Below are 22930 nucleotides of genomic sequence, written 5' to 3' on the forward strand. Positions count from 1 at the left end.
GCTTTATAATTCAAGTATTATTCTAAGGGTAAGTGTTCCTAGCTTTGAACCTTATCAGACCAACAAAGCTTATAACTCAGCTATGTGCTTCATGTTCAAACCAGCAGCAATCAGTTTGCATCAGCATTCGAACGGTAAAACTACTGACTGAAAATACAGAAGCAACAGAAACAGCTGGATGGGCAAAGCCACGTAGCAGCGTGTAAGGTCACAGAGACACAGACAACACACATTTTAATGCTGTTTTGATTCCTCTAGATCAATGTGTGACCATTTACTCATGCATACTACACCTTAAAAATGGTAGCACAAAGCTTCTGGCCCCCAAAAGGAGAGAAGGGGTAGAACGTCTCCAATTCACTTTCATGTCCTTGCAGTCCTTCACAGGCCACAAGGGTGTGGTAACGCAGTCTGGCAGGCCCAAATCTCGGCCCAAATTCCTGTGCTGCTCTACAGACCACTGTGCTGCTCAGAATCTCTATAATTCTCACATACTCTTTACCTTAATACCTAATTTCTGGGATTTGCCATTCAGCAGCCTCTGAGATGTCAGAAATTCCTTGAACAAAGGAATCTTCAAAAAGTAAGACCAACTATTACCACTTCTTTTATTTATATATTGCCATATATAAATATACATGCTATGGCTACCAATGAGGTGGCAATATGATACTATTTTCAAGTGATTAAAGTGTCTGCAACAAAGTTGCCTGTGCTTTAGTAAAAGCTGATGTATATTGCATAACAAGCAGTCAAGTAGCATGCAGGACTGCCTAAAAAGAATCAAGATGCAGTTGAATCCAAAAAGCAACTGCAAGCAAGACAACAGTGTGTTATAACTGAGGTCTTTCATATGCTTGGCTAATGCTTATATAAAAAAAAAGGTTATATTAATATAAGGTTATATAATATAAACAATATTCTTGTTAGAGTTAAAACAAAAACAAGAACGCAAAAATATTTTAAGGGTGACTAAAAATTTTAAAGGAAAGAAAAAAAATACAAGGTTGGAGCTTTTCAATAGAAGTCTCAGGTTATGTCTTAAAGTGATCTTTTAGTGCTTCATCTGCAACGGCTTGCAGGGCTGCAGTAAAGAACAGTAATGGTGACCTTAAGTGCTCTTTTTCCAGACGTGGAATTGAGATTTGTTTTTGCAAATGGATACAGGGTGGCAGGTTCAGCTACAGGTCCACTGCAAGGTTATCCAAATGAGTCAAATGTGGAAGAAATAAGTGTGTTTTATTTTTCTTTTTTCTTTTTTTTTTATTTTAAAAGGAATGCACTGTGATGGTATCATTAGAAATATGCTTTTTGTACATTTCTTTTTAATTAACACTTGATAAAACAAAGGCATGATATGGAAATAAAAGCAAACTAATTAGTTGAATGTAAGAGTCTTTATCCAGAACAAATTTATAGATGTTAAGGGAAAGATGAAACTGTCACTAGTTGTCAAGTAAAGTAATCGTAAACTATTTCAGATTTACAAAAAATACGTAATATGTTAAATGCGTGTTTTTACCACCACATTTGGGATCAATGGAAATTCCTTTGAATTACAAAGGAAGAGGATTGTATTGAAAACCACTAACTTGTGAATTAGGCTACTGATGATGTGTTGAGTAGCAAAAGCAATTGTTAAAACTCAGAGGGATGCTTGGTTATGTTTATCTACAGACCTAAGCAAACATATTTGATGATGGATTTGATTCCAGTCTGAACAGAGTTTAGCAATGAAATCCATTTTCATAAGTGGAAAATGTTTTGCAGCATGCAACAATCAGAATGCAACAACTAAGGCAGCGGCAGATCAAGGAACACACACACAGTTACTACAGAAACATCTTGCAAGTGGCTAATGACAAGTTGCTCAATGACAGATGTGCCGCTGAACACACAACAGACACAGAAACAACTGCTCCACAATTCCTGCTCCATCACACAGTGCACAACTTAAGCAATTTGTAATTTTTAAGAATGTAGCAAAATAATCTGAATTACCATTTTAAAAAATACGCTCTGGTTTTAAAAAGGTGTAAAAAAGGTTGGGGAACACTTACCTCAAACATTCTAGCAGCTGTACATCGAACCAGAGCAGAAGTATGGACAACTCCATACCATAAGACAGTTAATAGCAGCTCGTGATAAGCTGGGTTTGCACTAAAAGAAAACAGTTGGGCAATCAAAAAAAAAAAGCCACTCCCAAACCCCAACTATGTTCCCTGCCTACAAAATGTAGTCTCAAGAATCCATGGCTCAAAAAATCTAAAACTCCAACATTTATCCTTTCTGAAGGACACATAACATTTATCTCAGTCTGAAGAACATGCAATACATTGCTGTCTAGAAAATTGCTTGCATTTTGAAGTTCATTAAAAAAACCCCAAACCTTTAAGACTATAATTTTCAATAAATTATGACACTGCACTGAATGTACATACGTCTCTAGAAAACATAATAGTATGGGAAACAAAAAATGAATTTCTGTTTTATCCTCAATGACTGATTTTTGCCTTTTTTTTTTTGGTGTTCCTTTTTTACACTTCAGATTTTTTTTACCACTACATTTTTAATCTAGAGATTAAAAGTTTAGATTTTGTGAAACACCAAGGGGAAAAAAGCAAGTGTACCCTTTATTCATCCATAGCATCTCACTTATTAAAATCACAGCCAGATTAGCAGCTTTTCATAAAAAAAACCCTTCTGATGTATTTAAATTGACCCAACTCCAAGGTATATTCTTTACCCCAGTTCCACAAAGGAAGCTTTCAGGCTGTCAAGAGGAGCATGGGACAGTGAAAGCATCGTCATTACATCTTCTAAGAATCCAACTAACAGCTTGCGGTCTTCTTCCTGCAGGAAGAGTGTACAACGTTGAATGTAACACAAGTATTGCTGCGGTTGTGACGGCCTACAGTTATGAAAGAGAGACTACGAACAAGAACAAACTAGATTTAGCCTTTAACAATCTTCTTATGAACTTGGCAAATGTGGTTTAAGAACAAGAACCTTTCCAAGGAAAGGCAAGAGATTTTATTTCTGTATGTCATCAAATAAGCACACACTTGTGCATAAATTACCCAACGAGTTTTACTAAAGAAACTTTTGAGAAGAGGACTTAAGCACTTTCATGGCTCCTGACAGTTTGTAATTGCTCACAGTCCACTAAAAGTCTGTGAGATGATGAAGTATTTATTTTTTTCCTGTAAACTAGGTATATGCCAGTCCATAACTGTTGGTGACTGGAGGGTTGGGCAGTATTATGCATGGAGTGTTTATTTTAGTACCAGGTAACACTACAATTTAAGACTCCAACTGTGCCCAAAATAGTGATTTACCTACTTATCCGTTTCAGTAAATTTTCCAAAATCATGGTTGCAGGGGTCACAGTTAAATGGCCAAGAACTCACTTATGGAATAACATTAGTATTTCGTACAGAAGCACATGGCAGCTGTGAATGTCTGAGAGTTAGCAGTGGTGAAGATGTCCTTTTAAAATTTACCGAATTCAGGTTTTAACACAGGTGGCTATCATCTAAATGTAGCAGACAACCTGACCAGAAAACTTGGCTTTTAAATGTGTTCACAGCTGTCCACTTATTTAGCTATCTTCAAAGCACAAGAGCACTGTGAGTTTTCAAACAGTTAGTTGTTTTTTTTTAAGAATAGATTTTACATATTCTTATACGTTCAACAAAGGAACAGAAAAATACCTACCTGAATATAACATGTAAGGACCCCTGTTGCATAGATGGGAACTGTGGCTTTTGTTAGCACTCCGTTACCTGCTGTGGAATCTAATAAAACACAGTAAAGAATTTATGTTTTATACAAATACATAGCTGTGCATATATGCGTGTAATATATATACTATATGTTTTATGTTTTCATATATATATAAAAAGGAGATTTATGTGTGTATTATAAGTATTATGTATATTCACCTTCTTATATATACATGAAAAATTTACAGACATAAATTTATGCGCACATGTGCTAAATTAATACTGAAGTGGTATTTGGATTTGAGATTTTATTTTTACTTTATACACACACACAACCTACAAAGCCAGGGTTTCATTCAGATTAAGATTAGATATTCAACATTTCAGAAAGAAGACAAATTTGAGAACTGCTATCTGAAAATATTATTTGAATCACAGATTGGCAGGTGTTTTTCCGGTTGTGTTTAAGATCAATTTTTATTCGAGTAAAATGCTACTTACCTATGTTTTCCTCAGAAAGTCTTAAAATTTCCTGGAACTGTGGTTTTACCTATACAAAGGACAATGAACCCCATATAAGAAAGCCTGTTAGCAGTGTCAGTTAACTTAGGAAAAAAAATAATAATAGTAAAATAAATTAAAAAAAAAGGACATTTTCAATGCACAGAAAGAAAAAAAAAACTTTAAGCATAGAAATCTTTATAAAAGTTGCAAGTACGACCTAAAAATGTAAAAATTTCTATTAAGTATCCACACAAAGATAGCAGTATTTAGCACTCATGATACCAAAAGTTGAAATCTCTTTGCAATATGCTTAGTTGGGCTCTAGGATTTACAGTTCACCAAGCCATATGTAGGAAAAAAAACAAAAAAGGTTTTGTTTTATATCTTTAGTACCAATGAAGTGCTCTCTCACAAAAATACAGCTGAGATAATCAGTATCAGAACAATTTTATAGAAGCAGGGGTTCTAAAGATAACGTACAGAAGGGGCTTTCAAAGACCAGAGATTGGCTTTTCTTCTCCTCTGTGTAGCCAGCACATGATGCTGACCCTGTTCTGTAATTTTATCTTTGGGTAGTCCCTTGTGTTTTACAATTTTCCTTTCAAATATTTTTTAATTATATTCAGAAGTTATTTTATTGAGAAAAATGATGTATTTCTTGATAAAAATGTTTAGCTATCATCTATAGAAAGTATTTTGAGTAGAGAAAGCATTAATTCTAAATTTCCAATCAACTACAGGCTGGAGTACTTATGTACGCCACTAACACTGAACAGTATGCTGTTCTGAAGAAAGGCAATTGTTAAATCACTGGAATTAGGATAATCTCTCCCACTTTCTGTGCCATTCGCAAAGCAAATATGAAGAACATAGTTTTTAAAAAAAAATAAATGCTTGCTTGTTGGGCAAGATGAAAAAACCCTTCCAAAAAGGTCAAAAAAAGAAATCAAAAGGAGGCAGACAGAGGCTGAAAAACAGTAGGCTGAAATATACATATAGAAAAGCATCAGTGTGACATGCAAATACAAATGGTCACATAAAGTACACATATTCAGACACACCATAAATATGGAGAATATATATTATCAAAGCACTCTTTTTGTAGAATATTTAAGGCAATATCTTACCTTAGTGTTTGTAAAAATTTTCCCAAATGTCCTACAAAGTCTCCAGAAGAACCTAGAGAACTCATGGACACAGGCAGTTGATGCTACATTGATCTTGCCAACTATTTCTATAAGCTGTGGTAGCCTAAAAATCAGGAAACAAAAGGATATTAACCACTACTCTGATCTTTTGGTTTATCTCCAGTTGTATTTGTATAGATTTACTGTTTATATTACATACATAGGCACAGCACTACTGGTTCTAATAAAATTATCTACGTGTTCTGTACAATTCCTGACCCTTGAAGAAAGCAAGGGTTTAAGTGCCAGAAAAGTCCGACCTACATTTTCAAACATCTGTTACTACAGAGCAGTGTATTTCATGAAATATTCAGAATACAACAATCTCCACTTCAACATAGAATTGACTACACTAGTGCAAAGATGCAAGAGGTAATTTTTGGAGCAAATAGTTAACTACACATTCTGCTAGACAGTTGATATTTTCTGGAAAAAATCAAAGTCAATTCAATATGGAAATTAAAATGCTTAAAAATTTAAGTATTTTCCTCTTTAATGCTTCCTAAACACAATTATACTTAAAATTCTTATGTTTAATAACTGTTAAACATAATCATGCTTAAGAGCTACTAGTTTTGACACATCTTAAAATTAGAAATGACAAGCTATGAATTAACTCACAGTTGATTGACTACCCATAGCAAAGTCTCCCAGCCTGTGGTACCCTCATGTTCCAGCTGATAGTCGTATAGTTGCAACAACACTGCTAGTTGTTCGCGGCTTCCAATGATGATGGCCACATCCTGAAGAGGTGACACGGGTCGGGGAAATCTAGTGACTGTAACAGCAGAGAAGAGGCGATCACGAATGAGAGAAGGTGAAAATATCTTGGAAGTGATGTAAGTAGAGACAGATAAGGAAGCTGAAACTCTTGAGTGCCTTCTGTGTAAGGGTATCTGACTTCTTTCACAGGAATGAAGTAGGAGCAGAGGGAGGGAAGGAAATAAAAAGATCTTTTCCCAAAAGGGGAAAAACAGAACAAAGAAAAAAGTCATGACAAATCTTCCTGTGCTGGAATCTGCCTTTAAAAAAAGCAAAATATTCTCTCTGTCAACTTGGCAACATTCAAGAAATAAAATTCACAACATGACAGAATCTCTTCACTGAGTTTCTTTCTCTGTTCTTCCTATATATGAAAATACAACATAAAGAACAGGTGGATTAGAAGTAAAGGCTTGTCGACATAAATCATTACTGTACGGATGGTTTGCTATTAAAATCTAAAGTTTACACATAGCCTCTGCAACTTATGTTTATGCACTAGCCTTAAAAACACACAAAACCCAAATACATGTGGACTGTGGACTACTTCCTGAAATTCTTCCTTTGCAGTTAATAGTGATTTGAGATTTGTCACTGAATTATACAGTTTATAAAAATTCCACATATCAGAAATGAATCATTTACCTTCTATTTGTGGTACTTCTCCCTGAAGTTTAGCCTTGCTTGTGAAAGGTGCATTCTGTAGCACCAGTGCAAACAGTGAAGGAATCAGTGACTGCAGAGCAGACAGATACATGTGGAGCTTATGTTCATCCAAGCCATGCTCTCCTTCCTGAAACAAACAGGACATTTACTTAAAGCTTTTGGGCTGGATGATCTGTTGCTTAGGCGTGTACTCCCTGGCAAGAGGTCAACACGTCTGTGATGAGCTTCTACACAGAGACACTAATTATATAGTAATTATCATAACCACGAGCTTACTTTGTGTCACTATCTGAATCCCCTTGTCACCCTTAAGTCACTTCTACTCAACAGATTCAAGCAGTATAGATTTTGGCATTTAGTAGTTCATATTGATGAACATACTGATATTGTGATAGAATATTTTTCAGCACATTTTGGAAATGTGAATCCTTAGTCTCAGAGGCCAATGCATCTAAAAACTGGAGAAACTAGTTGTCTACACTCTGAAAACAAGCATCTTGGTTAAATGTGTTAGATCATTATGAGATACGCTATTTTCCAGAACTTTTCAGCTATCTACCGAATCAAGTGTTCGGGGATACTGGCTCAACCGCAAGAAACCTAACGAAACCATTTGATTCTACTTCCTTTTTTTCTTGTCTAATAAATATTGCACTTTATTAAAAACTACAGCATTAGGACAGTTAAAGTAATTTAAATACAGGGCAAACGCACTCAAAAATACACTCAGAATAATACATATTATCTGGTCACAGCCCCAAGTAAAGTGTTTTCTGAACTGCATTTTGATTATTTGGCTATAAAGCAAAACATTGTTAAAGAAAAATATGTTTGCGTTTGCTTTTGAGGGTTTTTGCTGTGTGGCTTTTTCTTCCCCTCCTTCCATGCTTCCAAAGGACAACTAAAAGTTTCAGAGTTACAACAGTCTTCAGAAAATGTTTCTCCCATAGAACATTAAGCAGTGATTCTTTACATTTTTGTATTTTTTAAAAAGCCTGCCTATTTAACAAAGATACCAAGATAATTCTCCAATGTAGAAACAGCTGAACACATACCCTGAGCAATTTTTCAATTTTATTAAGCAGTGTAGGTATAAGATGGAACTGCAGATTTCCCAGTTCTGTTGTCCAGGCAGCGTAAGCAGGTAAAAATACCTGATGTGTTGCACTAACTACACGTTCTGAAGGGTCTCCTAAAGCTGAAAGCAGCAGTTCAAAGCCCTGGCAAAAGATAGTAAAGAATGTAATTATTTTCCTAAAATTTGCGCTCGAGTTTCCCAGACAAGACACACAGACTACAAAAAGATTACCATTTATTTTTAAAACTTTATACTAATACAAATAAAACAAGATAGTACATGGAGGGCTTTCAATAGATATTCCCATCACACCTACGAAGGTCAACAGCAGGTGGTTCAATCATCCTGCCAGTATTTCTCTACAGTCAGATTATCAGAATTAATACAAACACACTTTACCACTCTTCCTTCAAAAACTGAAAAATAGAAATTCTTCATTTTCACTTCTCTGAAACATTACTAGGCAGAATACTGAACTACAAGCAGACTTTGTTGTAGCAGACAAATCTCTGTTAGCAAGTGATGACAACAAATTGGCTAATAGTGTCAGGTGGGCAATGAAGTGGTATGTTCTTGAAGGCAAATTATGAATTAACAGAGAAGCTTCTGTATAGGCTTATGCCTGAGGTTCTAAAGAGACTTTTAAGTGTATGTTTTCTTTTTCTTCTTGGTGATACAACAAAATCAATGTTCATATAAGCCATCAAAATTTTTGAAACTATCTGGAAAGATTTAATAAAAAATACATGAAATTATACATCCCCCTATTCATGATATAGCCATAGAAGACATTGTATACATACAGAACCCAAACTAAATTATACCTGTTGATATTTGTCTGGATCATCAATATATCCCATAATGATGCCAAGGCTTTTGATCACAGCTTCTCGTACCAGATCTGCCTTATCTTCCATTAGCATTTGCTGCAGCATGGAAAGTACTAACGAACTACGAATTTCTTTCTGTTTGTAAACAAGAAACAAGAAATTTGTTAACAAGAAATGTGGGTTTCTATCAATTTTTACAAAGAATTTGCACTTCTATTAATGCTCACAAACAAAAGCCCTTCCTTCAACCACAGATCCCTTTATGAATATTACACATTCAGCTTTCACAACAGAAGATGAATGAATATAGTGTCAGTAGCCTCATTAGAGAGTCTTTTGTCCTACTAAGCACAAAATTCAGATCCTTTAATTCATATGGAACCAAAAAATAACTAACAGTAAAAAACTATCATAGGTCTAGACTTAAAACGGAATCTTTAATCACTGCACTGCTGAAGTGGAGAAGTGGGGTTTTAATTTGGGTTATTATCCTCTTTCTCTGAAGCTTCAAATTCTAGTTTGCCACTGACTTAATTTTACTGCTATTGCTGACTGGCAGCACTCTTGATGTAACATTCCAAAGCATTTGAAGAACACTATTGTTGGGTGCTGATTATTTTTTCAGAGCTTGTTTTCTTAATTGGTTCTACCTGTCTGCATTTTTAATGAAACAAAGATGATTTTTTCAGAATATACTGTTTTAAAGTACACTTTATAGCTAGACTGACCTGTATTCCTTTATAATAAGCTATCTCCTCCTTGATGTGATTGATTGAATTTCACATGTGTAATATAAAGCAGAAGACAATGTGAGTGACTATGCATAACATACACACTTTGGAATATCTACATCGATAAAGGACATTTACATTATGTAACAGATTTTCATTTTGTTTTCACTAGCAAAGTATTTAGAGTCAGTATTAATTCTTACTGGAAGGTAAGGTGCAAGAGCTCCACAAGATTCTGCTACCAGTAGCCGTCTCTCTGGGTATTTGTGGTTGATCTGGTAAAGAGAAACAAAATGGTGATTTGCTTTGCAGCAACCAGGATCCAAAGTGTGGTTAGAGCGAACTGCAATGGAGGGATAAGTCTGCTCTTATTAGTTAAATGCTGAATGTGTGTGTACAAGTTGCATATGGGTACTGAGCAGCCCCAAATTCTTGCACTGAGGCATAAAGGCAGAGAAAGCCTTCTCTACTTGTCCTATAAAACAGAGCTTATAGTAAGAGAAGAATTCAAGAAGCACGTATGTATATGAGGTAAAAATAAGTGCGGAAAGCAGCATATGGGCTACTGTTAAAGAATATAAGTAACTTCTGAGCTGGCACGCCATGAAATATTTTCTCTTGTGCAACCGTTCAGGAGCGCTGTTCCTCTAAGAACTACACAAGTGCCCTCTAGTGCCCTGAGCCAACCAGTGCAGCAGAACTGCCTTGCTCTTGCTGAGCAATCTATGTCCAAAGGAAACATGTACTGAAGCAAAAAGTACTTGCATGCTCTTGAAGTTCTGCTCTCAAATCCAGCATAAATGCATCAGGCCTCTAAAGTGTGACTGAAAACAGCTCCTATCCTCAAGAACCTCTTGATTCTGTGCCACCTCCCCTTTCCACTCAAAGGCTGTTTGAAAATCCTGCCTTACAAATCAAATATTGACACCTTGGAACCAAGTTTGCATCCTGGTGGAGTCAACGTTAATGGTCAGTATAAGGATTGTACAACGAAACACGTGATATGTTTCCATATGCTTTGTGAATAAAAATTTTAGGGTAAAATGGAAAAAGGGAAATTTGGATGTTTTGATCCTGACAGATAAAATAGGATATGCATGTGGTGTGACTATTTATTTCTCTCTTGCTATGCATTGTATAGCTTTGGCAAGATGATCATCTTGTCATGGAAAAGACCAAGGTACTCACTGCTTTCTTTGTCTCAGTCTTTACTGGGAAGACTTGTCTTCAGTAGTCCAGGGTCCCTAAAACCCATGCAAAAGTCTAGAGCAAGGAAGACTTGCCTTTGGTCGAGAAATATCTGGTTAAGAAACATCTGAACATACTGGCCATACCCTAGTCTATTGGCCCTGATGAGGATGCACTCATGAGTGCTGAGGGAGCTGGCTGATGTCATTGCAAGACCACTCTTGAAGAAATGTTGTGGTAATGGTGGAGGTTCCTGAGGACTGGAAGCAAGCAAATGTCACTGCTATCTTCAGGAAGGGCAAGACAGAGGATCCAGTGGAATCCAGGCCAGTCTGACTCACATCAGTTCCTGGGTAGGTGTTGGAGCAATTAATCCTGGAAAGCATTTCCAAACATACGAAGGACAAGAAGGTGTTTGAGAATAGTCAGCATGTATTTATATAGGAAGAATGAGGCATGACCAACCTGATAGCTTTCTGATATGACTGGCTCAGCAAACAAGGGGAGAACAGTGAATATTGTTTATCTAGACTCAGCAAGATTTCGACACTGTTTCCCATAACATCCTCATTCACAAACTGGTGAAGTCTGGACTAGGTAAGGACAGTGAAGTGGATGTAAAACCAGCTGAAGCAATCACAGGTTCAAGGAGTTGCAGCTGGGGGCTGGTCCCCTGTGGTGCACCCCAAGGGTTGATTCTGGGCCAACAACGAAGATGTATAACATCTTCACTAATGACCTGGATGACAAGACAGAATGCATCCCAACAGGTATGACACAAAGCTGGAAGGAGTGGTTGATACTCCCAGATGGGTGTACTGCCACTTAGAGGCACCTCAACAGGCTGGAGAAAAGGGAAGGGAGCACCTTTATGAAGTTCAAGAAATGGACACGCAAAGTCCTGAACCTGGGCAGAAGTAATTCCCATGCACCAGGACAGACAGAGCAGCTGGAAAGCCGCTTAGCAGAGAAGGACCTGGAGGTCCTGACAGATACCAAGCAGAGCCAGCAACGTGCTCCTTGCAGCAAGGAAGACCAATGGTATCCTGGGCAGCACTAGGATAAGCACCACCAGCTGACAAGGAATGTGATTATCCCTCTCTGCTCAGCACTGATAAGACCACATCTGGAGTGCTGCACAGAGTTCTGGGCTTCTCACCTATGGAGATGACATACTGGAGAAAGTCCAGCACAGAGATGTAAAGGTGATTAAGAGAGAGGTGTATCTGACGTGGGGGGAGGCTGAGAGAGCTAGGATTGCTTGGTCTTAAGAATAGGGAGCTCAGGAGGGATCTTATATATATGTGTATCTGTATCTACCTGTACAGAGGTAAAGAACACAGAGGTGCCCAATGAAAGGACAAGAAGAAATGGACACGAATTGAAATACAAGAAATTCTGTTTTACTGAGAGGGTGACCAAACCTTGGAACACATTGCCCAGAGAAGTTATGGAGCCTCCAGTCTCAGACATACTCAAAACCAGGCTGGACTTGGTCTTGAGCAACCTGCTTTAGCTGATTCTGCTTTAAGCAGAGGGCTTGGACGACAGGATGTTCAAAGGTCCCTTTCAACCCCAGACATTCTGTGATTCTCTCAATTCTACTGGTTTAGGAGAAACTACAGATGAAGACCTGTATTCATCAAAAGGGCACCTGTAATGTTTTTTTTTTAAAGTATGGAGATTTCATAGATGAAAAACATTATGGGCATACAACAGGCTGCTTTAATACCTATAGTATCTTTTGACTTATCTGCTGTCTTTCCACATGTAAATTCCCTATTGGTAATAGGGACAGACTCTGTCTTCTGGAGCTCTGTCTACCAGAGGGAAACAGCAAAGACTAGTTTGAACTGGTTTAGGTGGACTGGCAAGGCAATATAAATATCACCCCTGATATTGCCAAGACACACTGGAAGAAGACAGACTCAAATTTCCACAAGGTTTATGTTCAGGGAAGATTATTAGCCCTTCCAAGCTGAAACATAACTGTAAAATGTTTATAACCATTTCTTTTCCTTTTGTCTTTATTAAGCAGAGGTACCATTTTGGAAGTCAGTCATTACTTCTGAGGGAACTTCTAGCATTCACAGAGCCTTGATCTAAACTCAGATGAGCCAGCCATCAAATTCTACCTGTGAGAAGCAGATAAATAGATCACAAAGACTAGCCTGATAACACTTAGCTCCAGAATGTGTGGATGAAAATGCTGAATTTTCTGAGGGTCCGGTCCTTTGCAACTGTAAATAGATTTTGGCTGGAGACCAACTGCATGAATGCTTTCATGATTAAAGCATCTACTGAGAAAAGGTAGAAAATTATGTCTATTTTTGAGTTCCTTCTACAAACTCTGTCTTGTGACAATGAGATTCAGCTGGTATTTTGCCAGAGAAAATAATGACCTAGTTTCAGTACTGCAAATAAAGTCTGGCAAACTGCATTAAATAAATGCATGATGACATATGGCTTGCCAGCCTGATATACTGGTACTGTTGCAGTTGGACTGGTTTCTCTTTTGCATCAGCAATTAGCAAGAAACTGGTATGATGAAGTTGTGCTCTTGCTGAGGTGAGACTGTTTCTTTTGAACACTAATATTTTGTGTTCAACTACTATTAACAGAAGTCCTTCATTTAATCAACAGATACATCAGTCACACATATAAGCAGAAATGCTGCACATAATGCTTACTTCTACTATCAGAAAGCATTAAGACTGTTAAAGCCTGGACTTCATTGTGAAACACAGATGGCTGCATTATGTAAGAAACAGTAGATAATTATCAGACCAGGAATACTGTGCAAGCATTACCACTCTGTCATGGCTTAGTTATTCACCGTCTTTTAGGCAACAATGAACTCCCTTTTCTTCATTATGGTAGGAAAATAGCATGCATTTTCACCTGAACTCACGTTGTTCTGTTTCTATGCCTTAGATGAACCAGTAAGAGCATTTCAGTTTGGTTGTTCAAGTATTACTTTTAATTTAGAATATCTGTGGAAAAAGGTCACTGTGGTTCTAGTAGTCACATATAAACTTCAGGCTGATCTTACAGGTGTAAAATTGTGCCCGTCTACAGGGGACTTATTTCTGACTACTTTGAACTTAGATTTTCTGTTTAAGAATTTAACCTAGCTGAAGTATGGACACAGCTCCAGGGACTTAATACAATATAAAAATCATCAAATCAAATCTTCGAATGAAAATGGATTTCCAACAGTCTGAATATTACAGCACAAATTATAAAGGCATCTACCTGGTAACAGGATAGGCAACACTGATGAAGAATGTGTGCATATCTACATTTCAATACAACAAACATACGCAGGAACTAGAACATTCAGATAGTCTTTGACAAATTTTCTGCTTATGAGTTCTTTTTAATGTTATATAAGAGTATATATAATGAGGACAAAGAACATCAAAATATCTTTCTGAAAAATATTTTGAATTGTCATTCATTGAAAAACAAAACCAAAACAATGTCCCCTTCAAACAAATAAAAGTCAACATTTAGGATTTTTTAGATAATTTTCCAGTATAAAGCACAAAATAATCAGTTACCTGTTCCCAACACTGTGGTAAAAGCTCAGCTTCTACACGTGTTGGTCCAACGTGTCGGGCAAATGCCACACACCCAGTCAGTATCATCTGTCTGAAAACATAAATTTAAAACTTTAATCTGTTGACGAAGTTCTATAATATATAGATGCTATTCTTTAAGTTAAGAAATGCAGATGATGTCAGGCAACAGGTGATTGTCTACAGTCAAAATCTCACACCATACACATTGACTTGAAGGCTAAATCTTACACTGAAAGACACTATTGCCCCTGCTTGTTACAAGGGGTGGTTGGACTACACGACCTTTAAAGGGCCCTTCCAACCCAAACTATTCTATGATTCTGTTTTGTTTTCTATTTAATATGCCTCTTTCAGAAACCTGCAGATCCCAAATTCCAAGAACCAGAACCTGAGAATCTCTGATTTGAACATCTGCGATTTCCTAATGTTGGAGATGGGGAATCTCCGCCTAAAACTCTCATTAGTTCTTATTACTAAACACTATGATTCATCATGCAGTAAAAGGATCTAAACTACTTAACACTATCATAATATCAGCATTTTAGTCAAGTACACGTACTGCTTTTAGTTCAAAGCATTTCTGAGATTTAATGAACTTCTTTCAAAACAAGTAACTTAATTCTTTTATGACATGGTTTTGCAACATTCTAACGTGCAAGTTTTTGTCATCTCTCCCAAAATAGTGGACTTTACTCTTGTCAGAAACCTTCTAAAGCCCATTACAAAAGGGAAGCAATTAACCAGTCTGTATCTATGACCACCTGAGTCACTTGTATTTATATTCCTCCATTTTTTTAACATTCCTCAAAGTTTGCAAGAAATCACTGTTGTTTCACTAATTTCACAGGCACAGAGATATATTTGAAATTTCAGTAAAATTGTACTTAACTGTCATTTGTGATATTTTAATGTTTATTTAATGAGTGTTAATCTTGCTAAGACTTTTTACTTCTACCTATTTTTCCTGTCCGTTGGATTGGACTGATACCAACTCTGTATGCTGTTCAACAGTTCTATTTATTTTTAGTGCCTATATCAACCATTTTCAAATGATAATGTGTGGACACGAGACACTCATTTGATCCCCTCCACAGTAAGATTAAGACATCACTGAGAATTTGTTCATTATTACTTTGTGGAGAGTAAGCCAGAATTAATTACCCTTTTAGTGTCATGTCTAAACTCCTGAATATTTACTGCAGCTAACAGTATGCCCTTAAGGTTGAAAGGCAGAGATTCTGCTGGTTATTTCTTAACCAATTATACAATATACTAAAAAAAAAATAAAAAAACCCACTCATTCACTTTCAAAATCCCTTCAAGGAGAAATAGTCTATTAAAAAATATTTTTTCCTAGCATTCTTTAGGCCAACAATCAGAGCAAGATCTTTAGGGTTTTTTTTGTTGTTGTTGTTATTTTTAAAAATTATTATTTTTCCTCTCATCTCTACCACATGCAGAGAACTAGACCTTTGTTCAAGGTTAAAAGATTAGGAGAAAAAAAAAATGCAATGTTAGATAAGACTCAAGAAGTCAACAGCTGATATGTGATAGCAATATGGAGACAAAAGCCTGTGGCAATTCTGAGTTCTACAACCAACGAACCAGTTATTCAAATGTCTGTCTTTGATTGTACATGCTGCAACTCATCACAGAACTGGGCAACAGAATATACTTTAAAAATATGTTAAAAAAGCAAATAGCAGAACACAGTAAACACTTGAAATTTTCTGCATTAGAAATGGAAAAAAATTTTTTTTTTTTTTTTTGAAACAAACCTTCTCAAAAAAGTTGCATGAAATCTAAAAATTAATTCTGATTTCCTTGTGCCTTGCCTACACAGTAGGGTGCTTTAAGATACTATAAAAATATTAAAAATAATGTTCATCATGTTCATAATGTTCAACCTTATATATGACAACAGTGAATATTTCAGTGAAGGAAAGGTTGCAAGGTCTCATCACTAGTTTGGTTCATCAGTACAGAAAGCAAAGTGAAATCAAGAATCAGACTAGAGGAACAAGGCAGAAGTTATCAAGTAGAATAGACATAATTTAATACTACTAAAATCTTTTAGATGTTTTAGAAAGTGACCACATGCAATGGTAAGCAATTCAATCTTATAATACACAGTTCAAGGTTCTTTTCTCGCTCCTAGAGGTTACATTAAAAACTTACTCGAGTTTTCCTTAAGATGTAAGCAAATTATGTGTGCTCTTTAAGAAGTGGTATCATATGACCCATGAAAAGTCATACTAGATACACTAAAACTTAATGTAGTTTAGCCTTTTTTCATTAAGAGTGCTGCTTCTGGGTACATTACTTGGAAATCTTCAAGAGTTCACATTTTGAAATATGTTTTAATCTTGTCCTAAAAGACTACAACAGTAATCTGACTTTTTCATGGCTCTTTAGCTTCCAAAACCAACATAATTGTCCCAAAAGAAGTTTAAGTAAGGCTAACATATATTTGTTCCCTTGCAGAATGGAATTCCATAGACATTTTGAAAAGCTGAATAGTATATTAATAAGCAAAGCCTTGAGGATAAAAGTGGCCTTGTTAAATATAATGTTAGTATACAAGACTATGGCAATATGCTATATATGCATGCACCAAAAAGCTTCTCCCATGGGCAGTAAGTGTAATACGTGCTCTTGGCATAACTGTTAACATACTGTACAAGGTCAAATATTTAAAGAGTTATTTTAATGGGTTCCTTATTAGAAATGCAATGTCATATTTCAGTCTCATGCATTTTACAAATTTTAAAAGTCAACTTATCACCTGCTACTTTAATGAATAATGTAGGCATGTACAGTATAGCAGAAGGTAAACAAATAAGATATGAGATAATTAATACCATTGTTCTGGAGAGTAAGCCTGAAAGTCTTTGCTTACTTCATATCACACAAGACTGCTAAGATATTATTTAAACTTTAGATAAAAAACAAGCATATATATTTGTGTGGAAGTGTATTATATAAGTATTAAATACCAACTGAAATTCTGAATAAGTATTTTCTATTTAATTTGCAATCAGAATGTCTTTTATTTGGTGGAATTTTACTTATTCTTCAGTCAGGTTTTATGGCAATTTTAAAACAGACTATGATTTTTATGTATGTAAATGTATATGATGTATATACATTTTGTCCTGGAGATTACAGCAGCATGTACTTCCCAAATTTTGGATGTGAGTTATTTTTAGATATAAATAATTAACTCACAATAAAGAATGATCAAATTCGAAGACAAAAAAAGCTTGGATTTTCTTCGTTCTTAACTGCTGGAAAAGAATAACTGCAGCTAAACAGGCATCTGAAAAATCTACTCAATAGGCCACGAATCCCATGATTAATTAACTACAAAGGACTACAAGTGAGATGTACCTTCCTTCCTCCGTTATCCACAAAATAATTTTACCTTCTCAATCTGCATGGGACATTCAAAACATTTTAGACAACGACAGCCTTTTCAGAAGCAGATTTCTAATGAATCTGAAGTAGAAAAGGACTGCATCTCATTGTAATACGAATCTGCACAGTGCTACTGTGCTACAATTTGCTTTTATTTATTCATGCACTTTTCATTTCCAAAGCCACCTCTTTCAATTGTACCTCTTTTCTAAATTTTACCATAGGAACAACTTAAAAAGATAGCAGAACACTTCAGTTTCAGAGAATCTTCAAAAGAAATGCTTTCCAACTATTTGATAAAACCTAATTTGTCTGAAGAAAGAATAATGCAACGATAGATACAGATGCTTTACAAAACATCATTAATGAAAACAATGAAGAGCTACAGATCAGTTATGAAAAATCTTTCCACAGTTAGAGAAGGAAACACACCAGCTAGCGTACTGTCTTTCAACCTTAAGGATATTCTTATCAAGACAGGTACAAAGTCATGCTTCCTGAGTACTAAGGAAGAACTAAATTTACAATACAACGTAAAAGGATACTTTGCTTCAAAGTCTTAACCCAAAATTAAATAAAGCTCTTAACACCTGTCAGAACTAAATCACTGCTTCAGTCTTATGAAGTTTTTATTGCTACCATAGTACTGAACCATAAGTAGAAAGAACACTGTTTTCTCATGGTATTTTCCCCAACTAAACATTGTAATTAAGTTAAAAATGTACAGATCACTACGACACAGTAAGACAGATGTTTAGAAAAGCTGGTTTGATTTCCATATCAACCACTGCTAAGAATTATGATCTTACAGCTCATTTTAAGAAAGCGTTTCAGTTCATTTTTAAACAAAAAAGGAACTGAAATGCTGTGCAGCTTAACAAGCACATTCTTACATTTCAGTAACTAGAAGTGCAGGTTGTGAAAATGGAAAGCCCTGAAGTCCACATAAATTTGTCAACATTAGATCAACAAAATATCAGCTTAAGTGTAACTTGCTTAAAATAATCCAGTAATACCCAGTTTCTATTAGTTCTGCTTCTCTGACAAAGCAAAAAAGTTCCTTCTTGTCCCGCAACACATAAACGCAAACACACCTTTGCTCATCATCTGGTCGTTTGATCAAATTGAACAGTATGTGTAGAAGCTGATCTCTCTCTTTGGGTTCAGGATGGAGGCAGGCTGTACACAGTATGAGTGGGATCAATTCCTAAAAAGTTGTGGGTAGGGGAAAACCAAACAAAGTAAAAATGCTTTGGGCAAATATTCATTAATGGCAAAAGAAACAAAGAAGAGAAATCTAGCAACATAACATCAAAACAGAGAAGATGTTTTAGAGTCTTGACCTCTTATTAAATGACCTGAGAAAAGTGGAGGTCTACAAAAGTTAGAATTATTTTACTGCTAGGAAACGTCATGGGAGAAACGGCACATGAAGTAAAAAGCTCCGCAAACATGACAACATATGCAGATCACCCGTAAACAGCATTAGAGGACAATCACAGTTTACATTTTCTTCCCTACCTGCTCAATTGAAGTCAGCTTCACAGACAACTATGGAAAAAAGCTCCTACAGAAAAAGCTATTTCTGATACCATGAAGTTAAAGATGAACATTTCCAACTGAGTGTGCACACAGTTTTATGCACAAGTTTGAATAAGCACTGAGAAACATATATTGGTAAAGGTGACTGCAGACAAAGAGATTTTGTGTTGACTGAGAACTATACGATCTATTTAAAGTTGTGGGAGTTCCCCTCCCCCTGTCCCCGCTAAAAAGGCAACATCTGAAGCTGAATTTTCTTTTCAGAGCAATTCAATTCCCCTAATGAACACACTACCAAGAAAATACTCTGCAAAACATTAACTGAAAGAAACTTTAATGCTGTTAAAAACAGTGAAGACCCTCTTCTTTCTAAATATGCCTTCAAAACTCATGGTATTCATTCCCAGAAGAAACAAATGTTTCTAAAACATAGACTGGAAGTCCCTTTCTTCGACTTTATTGACTTGAGACTTTACTCCAATTTGGAAGCCACACAACTTCTATATGATTTAATATCTGACAGACAGAAACATCACAGTGTGAGGTTGGGGGGAAAGAAGACGGCAAACCTAGGCATCTGCAGGGAAAACATGGGCGAGTAGCCCAGAGACTTCCATCTACTGCTTAACTTTTGAGACGCTTTCAACAAACAAGCTTTTTGTGAATTAGTAAGCCATGACAAGCAGATGACAGTGGGAAACTCCTGAAGTTTTTAGGAAAGATTACACAAAACCTGGAAAAATCTATAGTTATTACATATAACTTTGCAGGGAGGTGCTAATTTCTTCTTCAGACATTTCAAGTGACCGATTCATGATGTTCTTGAGAATAAGCCTATTAAACAGGGTGGCCATGTGGAAAAAACATTTTAGAGCATTGCCTAAGTAGTCAACTCTAGATAAGCTTTTGTTTGCATTTTACAAGAATTCTACTCAGCCTGCTATTTTTCCCCCTGAAGATGACCAAGACACATCCTAAAATGTATTTTAACATTCTAGAAGATGTTTTGGCAATATTTAACCCAATTATGGTACAGATTAGGGAATTTATGATTAGAAAGAGGTATGAATGTGGAAATATCCTAATCACTGCCTCAAAAATCTGAAAGTACAGAAGGACAAATAAGAAATAAATTCGAACACTTCAGACATTTCCAGTTCTCAATATTTTAAAGTGAGACAGCTCTTAGGTTTGTTTTTAAATAGGTATAGCACAATACAAAATAATGTGAACTGACAAACTGTATAAAAGAAACTTTAAGAATTATATAGCATAAATAACTTTCTGCAGCTGGGAGCTACTTCCCCTCTAGAAATTGCATGTTTGTTTTTATTTTTTGCAAACTTAACATTCAGGTTTTGCTTATTTAAAGTTCTGAGAAGCCTGAGGGTTTAACCTAGTTAACATTTTTTTTGCACTTCACAGAAGCATTTTCTCTCCTGCAAACACTATTTTAGCTCAAAAAGATTTTAAAAGTTATTATGAAAATAAACCCCCCTGCCACTCTAAATAACATTTACTTACACATTCAGCTAAGACCTTTTAAAAAGGAAACCAGATTGCAAGTTGTAGATACAGGACATAATTACTAACCTCACCATAACGAATACACGTCATAGATAAACCTTTAAATAAAAAAATTCTTGTGTTGCTTTACTGATATCTAACTTTCTGGAACCTATGTTAAGTTCACATTATCCAATTGCTCTTGCAATTATTCTTAAGTACTCTTTATGAAGAATTTTTTTTTTAAATAATATAACCCATGAAATGGGACACATACGTTTTTATGATATGGGGTATTTTGTTTCATTTGTTGAAACCATCACCAAGGTTTCATTTTCCTAGCATGTTCAAGTATCTACTCAAAAATCTCACCTGCTCACTCAGAACTACTACTTCATTTCAAAGCAGTGCCATAAGCTTTACTGATTTTTGCAAAGCTTCTTTTCAAATTGAAAGAAGTAAAGTTATCTTTTTCCTGCTGAGTCTGCATGAAAGAAAAACACCTCAAAATATTCACCTAGATACTACTAGTTGTGTGTGAAAGGCTAATGAGTAACCCTACACCACTGATACAGGGCAGATACAAGGCTGGTTCTTTACCTTGCAGAAAGCTGGTTATTCTAGCTGATGGAATTAGCTGTATTTTCTTGTCCACTGGTCACATTCTTTCATGCATACTACGGGAGAATAGAGTGTTCTCTGCATCGCTGCATCAGTGCTTCTACAGTTCCTTCTATCAGGGGGAGTGGAGAAACAGTGAGAAGTCTTGAACAGTCTTTTATGCGTTCCCTATAAACTTAATGGACAGGAAGGTAAAACTGGAGGCAAAAGGGACTTTCTATGGGACAAGAACAAACCTCTCATAGATGCAAAAAACAGGCCAAGTGAAGTCTCCCAAAGACTTAAACGGGGACAAATTCTTCTCAGAATATTGAGGATGATTAAGAACAAAAAACAACCTATGGGCTGGTTCGAGTTCACTCCTTCCTGTCACTAAGGACCATGCCTTAGGTGTAAACTAGTTTAATAAATCTCAGATTTTTCATTCTCAAAACCAGCAGAAGAGTGCTGTAGAAAGTGGTACATTTTCCAGTAAGACAAAATAGTATCAGTATTTGGCTGTTTAAATTAAAGAAGAAAGTTTATATAACACTGTTATAGACACTGTATATAATTATTAATAATCAAGGAGAGGACTTCCAGTGCTATTTGAAACACTCTGCCTTCCTTGGGAAGGAATACCACTTGTGCTGACTGTCAGAAAGCAAGAAAATAAATTTAAAAATATTAAAAACAAACAAACAAACAAAAAAAACCCAACAACACTCCTGTTTAATTTGGGATCCTTCCTGAATGTCCTGTTCATTCTGAAGTCTCTCTTTTCCCTTTTCCTTCTGACTCAGGAAAACTGAATAGTTCATGTTGGTGTTAGTCAACTATACCAGGAAGAGTGACTTTCAGAACTACGATACTGTTGTCCCATTAGATACCAAGCAGACTGACATGATAACACTGTCAGCACATGCAACTTGATGAAATGAAACATCCTCTGTCAGAGGTCTTGCCTCCAATACTGAAAAGCTAAGTTCGTATCCAAGGCAGGTTACATCTGTGAGCTACCCAGATGTACAGAGAAGAAAAAGTCATTTTGTTTTTACTGTAAGGTAAGTTACATACAGGTAAATGATGGACAAATGCTATGAAGCTGACCTAATGCATTGCACAGTGGAACTGCAATGGCCCATCTTCTCTCTGTTTCGCCCCTGCATAACTGTCCATGGAAGCCTCTCCAGAGAAACACTCACATATTTTTGACCGTAGCACCTTTGTACCACTTCTCTCTAACTTACAGCAACATGTTCGGTTATCTTTGAACAGGATTTGCTAGTTGCGCTGATTCAAGATCTCAATAACGGCAATGTTCATGTTGGCGTATGAAGCAGCTGTGCCACTGTGGTCAAAAGAGGGTGGCTTTTGAATGGTAACCGGTATCCTCTCAACTATATACAAAACAGTTCCTCCTATGTATTAAAACTATTAAAACAAAATATTAAAGTTTGAAGTTTTTAAAAATCATCCTATAACAAGCATTTGTTTATTTTGCTGATAATTTCCCTACAAGGTAGAGAGGAATTTTCTATCTGTATTGTCGCCTTCATTAAAATTTTTTTGTTTAACATTCTGACAAAAGTCTTCTATGTCTTAGCTTT

At 36.0% G+C, this 22930-nt stretch overlaps 2 protein-coding genes across 6 annotated transcripts in view; one reads left to right on the top strand and one right to left on the bottom strand.

The window, feature by feature from the left end:
• Positions 1-22930, top strand: part of PIGN (phosphatidylinositol glycan anchor biosynthesis class N) — a 287637-nt gene that overhangs the window by 118271 nt on the left and 146436 nt on the right. The gene's annotated exons all lie outside the window — the stretch shown is intronic.
• Positions 1-22930, bottom strand: part of RELCH (RAB11 binding and LisH domain, coiled-coil and HEAT repeat containing) — an 83167-nt gene that overhangs the window by 20054 nt on the left and 40183 nt on the right. For 4 of the 5 annotated variants that reach the window (XR_010470319.1, XM_065052563.1, XM_065052564.1 and 1 more), the window contains 12 exons: positions 18767-18879; positions 14235-14325; positions 9687-9758; positions 8747-8887; positions 7900-8064; positions 6824-6971; positions 6038-6194; positions 5357-5480; positions 4227-4275; positions 3718-3797; positions 2747-2853; positions 2061-2160 (listed from right to left, as the gene is read on the bottom strand). Coding sequence is in view for 4 of the 5 variants with exons in the window: in XM_065052563.1 (XP_064908635.1) it covers positions 2061-2160; positions 2747-2853; positions 3718-3797; positions 4227-4275; positions 5357-5480; positions 6038-6194; positions 6824-6971; positions 7900-8064; positions 8747-8887; positions 9687-9758; positions 14235-14325; positions 18767-18879 (1347 nt within the window). In the remaining variant the exon portion in view is untranslated. Of the gene's footprint in view, positions 1-2060; positions 2161-2746; positions 2854-3717; positions 3798-4226; positions 4276-5356; positions 5481-6037; positions 6195-6823; positions 6972-7899; positions 8065-8746; positions 8888-9686; positions 9759-14234; positions 14326-18766; positions 18880-21320; positions 21438-22930 lie in introns of those variants that run through there. The other variant, XM_065052565.1, reaches the window with a different exon arrangement.

Source organism: Columba livia, chromosome 2 (assembly GCF_036013475.1).
Source record: "Columba livia isolate bColLiv1 breed racing homer chromosome 2, bColLiv1.pat.W.v2, whole genome shotgun sequence".
In the NCBI taxonomy this organism is placed as follows: Eukaryota; Metazoa; Chordata; class Aves; order Columbiformes; family Columbidae; genus Columba; species Columba livia.